Here is an 11327-nt window from a genome sequence, read left to right on the forward strand (position 1 = left end):
AACTGAAAGGTATTGCTGTCTTTTTTCATGTAATTTCAGGTGGCTTCGGGTTCCTAGACTCCGTAAAGACTTTCCTTCAACTTGGATTTGAATTAGCAGCTTATTGGTGCGTCTGTTCAAGTCGACAAATAATGTTAAAACAAATGAAGCCACTGGGTTTAACTCTGGATCCATCTGGTGGTTGTATGGCGCTCTAGCAGAGTCTCTGGACTGCATAGTAACTTTTCTTCTCTTTGACATAAGTATACAGAAACATAGCGTGGGCAACAGTCTGAGATACTAATATTATCAAATAAAATCTGCACTTGATTATGATTTCTACTTTAAATAGTGTGAAGGAAACCTCAGACTGCAGTGTTCAGTGATTTACTGACACTAGGTAAGCAATGTTTAGTGTAAAATACACATTTTTATTGTTCAAACACATAACCAATGTTACATTTGTTAAATATTTATAACTGGTAATAATCCAACCCCAGTAGAATTACATAAAACACAAAGAATACAGTGATAAATAATACAGAAGTGATACTTTAGATTGTATTACACATAGTCAGATGTTTATAACAAGTAATAAATTATTCTGTTCATTGTCTGAGCATAAAAATTAGATTTGATTCATTGGAATAATTTAAATTATTGGATAAATTATGACATATTAAGAAACGTTGGATAATTCTAAAGTGCCTTATGATGCTGATGCTGTTACACAGCCATCTTATGTAGGAATGTTGAATTTTTTAAAAAAAGAAATCTTACAAAGTCAAGTTGTGCATTTGCTATAGTGTAATATTATTGTAATACACAGTGTTAATTATCCTGAGGTACCACAGGAAAAAAAAGATGAGTTCCAAGAGTAAAAATAAATCTCATCCCTCCTCCTCGGCTCAGACACAGTGCACGCTCCTTTAGAGCTGCATACGATCCACCATCACAGTGTGAATTCAGTATCTGCTAGTAGGGCCTCTGTCAGTCTATCTCGCAAGATCTCCTTAGTTGAGTAAAAAGGCAGATTCAGAATAGAGTAACATGTCAGGGCCTCAGGGAAGTGCTGATCACAGGTGCCGCTCTGAATTTGCTTAACCTGAACCTTCATATGGACCTGGTCCATGCCAAGAATTGGAGCTCTCCTGTAACCAGTCAGGAACCCTGAAGAACAGCAGTGGAAGGAAAATCTTATTATAAACTTATTGTAACAAATCTTGTTACAATAAGTACATAGGGTTTCTTCTGACCTAGCCACTTCATTCACATAGACTAGAATGGTTACAGTATAGAACAGAATAGAACAGACTGTAAGCAGAAATGTAAAACTGTTTACAAGATGAGTTTAAATAAATTCAATCTGGTTAGTTGGTAATCAATATCAGTGTTTTGTGACAATGCTAATCAACATCCAAAAGATTCTCAGAATGTATCAAGAAGATGGAGCTGCTCATCATTTTCGTACAGTCTTTGTAAGGCAGTCTTTTTTCATGTTTGTCTCACTTTTATGTAAACTAGTAAATACACAGTTTTTAAATGATGATTTCATTTTAAGGGAAAAAATTATTCAGACCTACCTGACCCCTATGTGACCGCCCACTAATCCCTTGGCAGCAAGAACTGTGATCAAGTGTTTATGCACTAACTGGCTGCTAGGGTCTTGGCATCTAGGACCCAGAGTTTTGTCTTTTTACAGCATTTTGTGATTTGTTTCTTTGGATTCATAACCCTGGGTTTTGTTTTCACATCTAGTTCTGTTCATTATATATTGTATTTCTTGTGTCCCTCATGTCCCTGTGTCTGAGCTGGTCTATTTGTTTGTCTTGTATCCCTTTGTGTCAAGTTAGTTGTGATTCCTCAGTGTTTATCTGTTTGATTTTGAGAGCCTTAGTTTTCCTCTTAGTTTAGTGTTTCTAGTTTTACACCTTTTTTTATTTGCTTATCTGGGTTCTGTTTCCAGTTAAAGTTTGTTGTATTCTAGCTTTCTTTTTATTTATCGTGCTTCCCCTGTGTTTAGTTACTATCTTTATGACATTTTTGTTAGTCCTTTGCCTTGTTTGCACTGTGTCTAGTTTAGATTCCCTTGTCTCTTCCTGCTGTGTCTATGAGCTGTTTTCCCCTTTTCTAAATACCTTGTGTAGAAATTGTCTGGATCTTCCCACGGTCCTTTGTCATGTCTGTTTTAGATCATGTCAAAGATTTAACTTTGACTATGAAGCAGGCAAATACTTTTACACAGCACTGTACATAACACAAGTCCTTAATATTGCCCACATTTTAATAACATATCACAGGGAAGATTTCAACAGTGAAAATCTGTAGAAATTTGGCAAGTACTTACGAAGGAAATCTTTCCTCTGCTCTTCAGTTAGTTCGTCAAACACCTCCCAAAACATCTTTATGGTGGAATGGCGAACATGCTCCAACTCATAAACTGTGTTCTGTAGACAGTGGAAATTATTTTTTTGCAAATGAGTTGATAAAGTCAGGCACATATACAGTACACAGGTATTCTGTTGCAGCTGTGAAACTACAGCCTGTGTCTGTTTGGCTGACTGTACCTGTTTGAACTTTTCCCAGTCATACACGTCCTGGCCGACCAGCACTCCCTGCAGCTCCTCTGGTCGAAACAGCCTCACCAAATCCTGCTCACACACCAGGAAGAAGCCTCGCTTGAACTCCTGGAACAGACTCTCCACTGATGTGTTGAAGGCATGATTCACATAGGCCTCCACAAACTCCTTCCTGTTTAGGAGGGAAAATTTTAAATCAGCAAACATTTCACAGAGACAAAGGTGCTGCAGATGAACCTCACAAACCCTTCATGTTTTATATGCTTACTTATTTTGACCTGTCAGTGGCTTTCCAGGAGTTTGAGGATCCAGGTCAACATCTATTCCATCCCAGTTTATCTGTAAATTAGTTATAAATCAGATGAGTTTAGCTGCAAAACCTGAGAATGAGACAGATTACTGATCATCTTCTATAGTAAAACACATACCAAAAAGTCCATGTAGAGATTATCCAGAACATCATCTTCATAGTTTAAGATAGTCTGCAGAGTCCTTTAAATAAATTAAAACAAAAAGTTGTATTAAAAGAAGTTCAACTATGTACATTTTACAGCAGTCACAAGTTACTGTAACTTTTGACACATGACAACTTAAAATACATCCATCCATACATTTTCTTCTGCTTGTCCGGGGCCAGGTTGTGGGACCAGCAGCAGCATGTGTTACTGAAATGAAATGGATACTTACCGTCCTACAGTCGGGCTGAACTCCATCATATCCTCCAGTGTCGGCTCTAAACTGAGTAGCTTCTTGAACAGAACCAGTGGGAATGGTAAGTGTATGATACACTGGTTGTACAAGGCCAAGCCACACAGTAGTCCAAACAGGAAGAAGTTTCTCTTGCTCTCCTCTGTTGCCTGCATTAATAAAAGTTCACTTTGGTTCTATTATTGCTTATCGTTAAAACTTTAATCCTTTAAACAGTTTTATACAGTTGGTGGGCTCAGTTTTAAAGTCTTACATTGGAGGGAAACCATGCCAGGGTTTTGGAGTCATTGAGCATGAACATCCCAGATTCTTCTGACACCATTTTAAGAAACAGGTGGTGAAAAAGGTCTCGTTTGTAGACATCTTTGGTGTTTGGGTCCTCATCAAAATAGACCTGCGAAAATATAAGAGTTGCAGAAGTTTTTGATGAGAACAGTTGCAGAAGAGTCTGGATATACTTTAATCATCAGGGGAAAATATTCACCACAAGTGGCTTCTTGCAGGCGCTGTGAGGAGCAGCTTCCAGCTCTCTGAAGGTGCCTTCGAAAAGTGACGCACGCTGCAGCCGCAGTTCAAAAAAAATTGGATTTGACAGAGGATTCAATTTATCAGGCAAACCAAAAGCCATCTGGTGCTGTCTCTACAATAGAGATAACAAATAAAATATTTTTAAAAATTATTTTTCTCTTTGAATGGCATTTTATTGAATACAGTAAGTCTTACTTCTTATAATGGCATTTATTTTGCTGTGCACTGGGGGGCAGCACAGTAATCCTAATAACAATGACTACTGCCTCACAAGATTACTGGGACTAAATTTGCTGATAGTTTCATAATTGAAGAACAATATTATCATGTGACACACTTCCGGTCACCTGATGAATAATCTGTCTCATTTAAGCACTGCTCAGGTTATCAGGCTGCTGACTAATTAAATAACTCCTCCTGTTTTGTTTTTTTTTTTAAAATATTGCAGGTAGTGTAAAGCAGCGGTCTCCAACCCCCGGGCCTCGGACCGGTACCGGTCCGTGAGTCGTTTGGTACCGGGCCGCGAGAGTTGAGGCTCAGGTGTGAAATGTATAGTTTTCAGGGTTTTTATCGGTTTTCAGCGTTATTTTGTTATCGTTTTTATCGTTTACTCGGTTTTCCTGGGTCTTTTCACGTGTGTTATGAATAAATTTGATTTTTTTCGGTACCAGTACTAGTTTTATTTTGTTGTATTTATCCGCGACACCTTAAAGGCCGGTCTGTGAAAATATTGTCGGGCATAAACCGGTCCGTGGCGCAAAAAAGGTTGGGGACCGCTGGTGTAAAGCAAATTTGTGGAAGATAAAGCAGTTGCTTGGTTCAGGCTTAAGTTACCTGAGTGCATTTAGAATTCATGTCGAACACTGTTTTCTTTGATTGCAGATCCATCACGATTGGGAACTCACACAGGATGAGCGGCTCAGCATTTGCATACTGAAATAGAAAAATCCACATAGATCATTTAGGTTTACCAACCAATGAAAACCATTTCTTTGTAATATCAATATCAACATTAGGCATTGACTAAAAGTGACAGAATCAAAGATGAGAAGAATGGAATAACAAAGTATGACACAGTAGATTACACACAGACACACTACTTTAGACCAGAACATTTTACCTTTTGTTGTGACTGTAAAACCCAATGTTGCAAATCCTCAAAAAGGAATGCTTCATCAGCTGACACACAAAAATCCCTTTCAGGTATCCTTCGAGACTCTGCAACCCTGCTGTTGGCCTTTAAAGGAAACATTTGACTTTAAATTTCTTTTTTTTTTCAGGTAAAATAACTGACAGATTAAGGCTTAAGAGGGAGTAAAATGACTGTTTTAGGATATTTATACTAACATTGTACATATATTGGAGGACTAGCAGCAGATGTCTGACTCCAGAGTTGCGAGGTACAGGTTTAAAGGACAGGATCTCTGATAGGGCCTGCTTCCACACCTTAACGTATCGCACCATGGTGGAGGGTGACAGCGAGGACCACCAGTCACCTGAAGAAAAACAGAGAACAGATAAAAACTACATGCCATGAAACTTTGAGCACTTTCTCACCTTCCAGATTAAAACGAGTATTGTGATATCATGTAGACAGCTGTGACAGTACCTATGATCTTAAGACTTTCATTCGACAACCTTGCTACTGCACCAGCTACCGCCTCAGCAAGCTCTGTGCTCTGTTGCCATGTTTGTTTCTGGATTGCATGCAGAAGCTCATTGAGAAGAAGGTAGATTCTCAACCCCTCCACTCCAACTGGTTTCTGATCAAGGGAAGGGAGCAGGTGTAGCACAGCAGCCTCGATCTGTTTGAAGATGATTCCAAAAATCACTGAACAGCAGGTAACTTCAGGTACATTGAATGTGGCTTTTGTTCGACGGTGTTCAGAGGAAAAATGCTAGGACTATTTAGTCATTCTTTAAAAGTCAGGAAGCTTATTCTGTTAACACAGACAAGAGCAGTGCCTGGTCAGGGAGAGTGTAACCAGTTACAATCTGAAGTTGTCTAAAGGGTTAGCTATAAGGATACGTTCACTAAATGTGTCATGTGTGTATGACTGTCTGATCAGAATGTGGCCATGCAGAACAAACTGAATATCGGTTGCAGTTTTTTCAAGAACCGCTCATCTGAACACCACGAGTGAGGAACTGAAGTTCTGATTTGGATGCTCATCAAATTAAATTCTAGTATTTTATTAGTCTCTCAATCAACGCTTAGAAGATATTTGTGTCTGTGTGACACGTCTGTACAGATTTAGCTTTATATTACTAGGCATTTATGGACGAACACAAATTTCTCAAATTATTAGTAAGATATTTATGAAATAACAAACAAACACATAACTTTTCTTAGAGATTACTTATGTATTCTAGCAACATACCTTTGCCCGAGCACTTTCCTTTGTTAACAGTTTCTTGAAAGCAAGCTGTGCATGGTTCAGGTTTAAGCCGTGGTACTTTGGTGAAGTTTGGAAATGTTTATCACCGCTAAGAAGAAAAAGAAAAAAGTCCATATCAAAGTATTGCACTTATCTATCTATCTATCTATCTATCTATCTATCTATCTATCTATGAATTAATATATATATATATATATATATATATATATATATATATATATATATATAGCAACTATAGCCATACTTTAGTTATTTCAGGCCCGAGAGACTAGATAGCCCACCTTTGAGATGAGAAAAAGAAGAATGTGGTGCACAGAAACTGTGTATTTACCTTTGCTCAAGGAAGCTTTTATTCAGACAGGATGCAGAGGAAAATGCCCTGTAGATTTCCCTGTGAAGATTTAATGTTTTCATTCCATTGCAGAAAAAATGAATAATTTGAGTCACAGAAGCCATAAAACACCAGGCAAATCAACAAGCTGTGACTGCCAGTGCATCATACGTACTGTTTTTTCTTTTTCCATGGCTTTGAATCACATTCAGAGATCCATTTGTCAACCATGTCATCAAGACAGTGCTGTGATGCAATGCCACAGTCAGTCTTTGAACCCTTGTGAATGCCCTGTGAAAGAAAGCAGTGATTGTTTACATATTTACACCTCCTCCATTATGGTCTGTACTTTATGTGTTAGTGTCAGTACCTCATCAGACAAGCATCTTGCAAATGAACAGTTATCTTCTGCGAAGATGTTTCTGATTTTGGGCTCACCGGTGTCTGAAATGGCAGGTAAACACATCATTTCTTTCTCAGATACAGCAAATTCATTGTATCCTTAAATCATTAATAACAGAGGTGTCGTTACCCTGTGGCAGTCGAACAGGCAGCGGCACAGATGGATTACTCTCCTCTCGATGTCCCAGCTGCCCTTGATCCTCACAACCAAAGGAGTAGACCCTCTTGGATTCGGTCAGCACCAAAGTGTGATTCCTGTGTAGATGATAATATACAAAATATTTAGACCTAAAAACCATAGTTACACTTTACTAACTGCTTTCTTTGAGCACTGTTTACATCATAAATTTAAACAATATGTGTGCCGTACCTTCCACATGCAATCTTGGTGACCTTTGCCCCCCAGAGCTCCGCAACAAGTCGAGGACGCAGTTCGTTGCGTAGTGAGTTGTGACCGAGCTGTCCGTGTTGACCGGAGCCAAATGTAAACACTGCACCGTGCTGAGGAGCCAAACACACAACCACAGTGTAAAGTCCCACAGCCATTATTATTGTTTTTCTTCACTGTACTGTTACAATACAGCAGGTAGCAAAAGGCTCAGATAAAGAAACTGGGCCATGCTGTCCCAGCACCAGCTTACACCAATGGACAAATGGAGTATTTAGCAACCACATTTTTCCATTAGGAGCTGGTAGAAACCAAAGAAGAGTTTAAAGGAGAGCACTAAAAAGCTCCAGTTGTCTAACCTTTGTCAAAATGGCCGTGTGGTACTTTCCACAGGAAATGCGCTGAGCTTTCTTCATATTCAAACACTGAACAGGAGCTGGTGTGTGTCTGTCTATAAGGAAAAGGATTGTCAGTGTTATTATGTTACCAGATTATAATGCTCATTAACATACAATACAGTTAGGACATTTATTGTAAAGCCACAGTACCTTTTGTGTCTCCCAGCCCGAGCTGTCCACAGTCATTTCTCCCCCAGCTGAAAACACCTCCAGAGACAGAGAGGGCGAAACTCTGGTCTCCTCCTGCAGCAACCTGGATCAGGGGGATCGCTGACAGTGATGGCACATGTTGAGGTGATCTGCAGACAGACTTCCTCGTACCCAGACCCAGCTGGCCCCTGCAGTCCTGACCCCACGTATACAGCTGACCATCTGTGGGAGTTTATGAGTTTTTGATCAATGTTATGATAAGCCCATCAGTTGGATGGTCACAAACTGAGGGTGTGCAGTAAAATTTTTATATAATAAAATTTTATATCCTGGTGCAGATCCCAAAGTTCCTAAAGATAAATCTTTAGGAAGATAAGTCACGATGAAGAAAGTTGATTACATTTCTATAAAATAATGCACAAGAAATTTCCATTTCAAATAGAAATGTAGACATGCAGGTGTGCAATGTTAATAATGTGAAAATTCCTGATGGAGAGTCAAGTGTGAAAATCAAGGATAATGTTTATGGAGGACAAAAATTAATCTCAGCTGCAATCCCAATTTATAAGCGTATCTTTTTGCCCAACCACATATGCTGACGGTTCAGCTGATACTTCAATCCCTTGTTTGTTTGATAGATAGATAAACTATGATACCATGCATGTATTAGGGATACATACCTGTACACACACGTGCCAAAGTAACATGAACTACATGAAAACAGACTATGATATAAAATTACATGTGTATTATGAAGTGCAACCAAATGTGATTGAATGTAAGCTGGATGGGCTGACTCAGTCTGTTTTAATCATTTTTACTTGTCCATTTGTAGCACTTGCAGAATTCTACTGCACCTTTGGTGAGTGCAACGGAGTGCTGACTCCCACAAGCAACTTGAGAAACGTGTATGTTAGAAAAAGCTTCGAGTGGCCTGAAAAAGATGGAGCAGAAGAAGAGAACAGAGCTGAAAGAAGCCATATATATATATCTATACAAAATCCAAATCCAAATATAGGCATTGTAGGGTCCTAGGACTAGGAATACTAACAATGGTACTACCTACCTACCTGCCTACTACTACTAGTAATAATAATACATAATATGACTTTTTATGCCAGTCTGTGGAGCATAATCTGTATCTGTTACCTGGGAGTGAAAGGTGGGTGCCTCGTGTCCACACAGAGAACTTTGCCGCTCTCAGACAGCAGTGCGACCACATCATCGCCACAACTCACAGCCTCTATCTTCTCTTTGTGTTTCACAAACTCTGCAGATTCACAAGCCACAAACACAGCAGGTGTGAGTGGACACAGTTCGGTTAAATGTAGCAGAGAGTGAACTTGTTAGTGACACCGATACTCACTCTGCCTGCCTCTCGCTCTTCTCCCATCCTCGCTCTCGTTTATTTGGATAAAAAACGCGTTTCCGTTACTTTTAACGAAAGCCAGCACGTTTCGACCTGCCGACAGATCCGCGATGTGATGGCTGATGTTTAAATAATGAACTCCATCATCAGTGGTCGTGCTGTCGGTACCGGAGCCGTCTTTCACGTAAAACCCGCGCTGACAGTCCTCTCCCCAGGAAAACATGTTGTCGTGTGTTTAGGAGCAACAGCTGATCCTCACTGTGTCACTCTGCAGTCTGTCAACAAGAAACGAAACTTACCTGGAAAACAAAACTTAAATACGGTGTGAACAGCGTGACGAAAGGAAACAATAACACGAGTCAGCTGATCAGTTAAAGTAAGGAAAGCGAAAGTGAAACTGATGATAAATATGTCAGACAAGGAAAACGAAAATTGTGTAGTTACGTGGGTTTCGTTTCACACGCAGAGGAGGAGGATTCAGGACTGTTAAGGAAGAGGTTGTATTTAAAAAGTGAGTGAAGAAAACTCGGAAAATAAAAAAATAAATAATAAAAGATCCCAGCAAACTCAGTGGTAAAGAGTATGTTTCCGTGGTACAGTGTGGGAAATGTTAATAATGCTGAGAGCTGGGCTCACATTTTTACTTAATAATCTACAAACTACAAACAAACTACAGCACGTACATTATCATGTGAGCGTGAAATGTATTAAGTAGTAAGTAATACAGTTAAGCTAAAGTGTGTTATTATGCTCATTTGTGTTAGTCTTCATACTGTGTAATCATTCTTAACAGGTGGGGTTGCTGTGATCATAGACTGTGTGCCTGAGGTTATTAAAGGATTTCAACTTAAATTAGAGTGATACTGAGCCAGGAGCAGGAGAAAATGGAGAGTCTGGAACAATCAGAAGCTTTTTGCTTGCAGGGATTGGTTAAGTATACGCTGACGTCATTGTGTGAAACGTTGTCCTTGTTTGATGTGTAGTATCAATGCAGTAGTCATTTGGACATTTGCACTCTGTGGAGGTGGATAAGTGTAAGACATGCAAATGAGAGCTTGTAAATTAATTCAGGATCAGATATATCGACTGCCATAGACCATAGAAACAAGGGACATTTCTTGTTTATACACCACTTCGAATTTAGTCATCACAATTATTAACTCTTTCTTTATTTCACAGCTTGTCTTTTGTTCTTTCTTCCTACCCTCACCTCAAATGCCCCTGGCCTTGGTTCCCTTGCAACTGCCTGGAAATCAGTGCTATATTAAAGGAGACCTTTTGTACTTTCCCTTGTTTTCTATCACAGATATATTTTCAAAATGCTGGTTCCCCCACCTGAACATAGCCAAAGTTTAAAATAAATGTCTGTATAAATAGCCATGGCTTGGTATGATGTCAGATAGAGCAGATATGGTCAGATATGGAGGCTCCACCCACCGACTGCTCAAATGTTTTGTTTGTGGAGGTAGCCAACCAAAAGAAACTTGGTTTAAAACGAAAAGGTTGGATTATTTTGAACATTGAATCATGCAAAGCTACTTTATCAGAGTCTAGGAATAATGCAGTTTATTTTGAAAACAATATTTTTTTCTTCCAAATTTTGACCAATTTCCTTTCCTTGGGCACAGAGGGTCTCTAATCCAGTCTTTTTATCCCAGCAGATCCACATGAATCCTAATTAAAACGAGTCCTCCCTCCAACATCATTAGATTCTTTTAAAAGCAAAACCAGGTTAAAAAAATCAGGGAGTTTTAGCTCATGAGTTAAAACGGTGAGCTATGAGTTAAAATGGTGAAAAGCATTTTAAGTTGTGTGACGTATGATTCACCAACTCAGGGGATTTTTCTTTTTTTTTTTTTTGACCTGCTGAGTGCAAAACAGCCACCGCACTACCTGCTGCCACTCCTCCACTGGCCACAGCAGCTGCAGCTGCTATTCCAGCTGAGGTGAAACCAACAGCCCCCAGGACAATAGGAGCAGAGATCACCGCTGTACCTGAGACCAGGAAGAAACACTTGGTTACTGATCATCAGGATGCTTCACAATGAATACGTGTCTTGATATGTATTTACCTATGAGTTTAAAGATAAAAATAA

The 11327-nt window shown here is 39.3% G+C and overlaps 1 protein-coding gene across 1 annotated transcript; it reads right to left on the reverse strand.

Annotated features, from left to right (window-relative positions):
• Positions 1-424: 424 nt before the first annotated feature.
• Positions 425-11209, reverse strand: LOC146384327 (putative E3 ubiquitin-protein ligase HERC3). The gene is made up of 24 exons (XM_084936264.1): positions 11125-11209; positions 9229-9506; positions 9012-9132; positions 8720-8796; positions 7863-8084; positions 7674-7765; positions 7297-7427; positions 7057-7181; positions 6895-6968; positions 6700-6815; positions 6525-6584; positions 6176-6281; positions 5404-5599; positions 5142-5290; positions 4915-5031; positions 4629-4727; positions 3751-3906; positions 3520-3660; positions 3246-3415; positions 2987-3050; positions 2827-2897; positions 2547-2730; positions 2327-2426; positions 425-1149 (listed from the first exon to the last, which is right to left on the reverse strand). Exons 2-24 carry the CDS (start codon positions 9452-9454, stop codon positions 932-934), a joined length of 3015 nt encoding a protein of 1004 aa, XP_084792390.1. The 5' UTR covers positions 9455-9506; positions 11125-11209; the 3' UTR covers positions 425-931.
• Between the last annotated feature and the right edge of the window lie 118 nt (positions 11210-11327).

The sequence above is a fragment of the Perissodus microlepis genome, chromosome 7 (genome assembly GCF_051167445.1).
Source record: "Perissodus microlepis isolate ML-2025 ecotype Zambia chromosome 7, ASM5116744v1, whole genome shotgun sequence".
NCBI lineage: Eukaryota > Metazoa > Chordata > Actinopteri > Cichliformes > Cichlidae > Perissodus > Perissodus microlepis.

Excerpts from the sequence above, each read along its gene's own strand:
- LOC146384327 (XM_084936264.1), bottom strand. The coding sequence starts at position 9,454 with ATGTTTTCCTGGGGAGAGGACTGTCAGCGCGGGTTTTACGTGAAAGAC. Across the intron at positions 8,797-9,011 it reads CACCCACCTTTCACTCCCAG|GCCACTCGAAGCTTTTTCTA; the intron begins GTAACAGATACA and ends CATCTTTTTCAG. Across the intron at positions 3,907-4,628 it reads TGAATTCTAAATGCACTCAG|AGACAGCACCAGATGGCTTT; the intron begins GTAACTTAAGCC and ends TCTCTATTGTAG.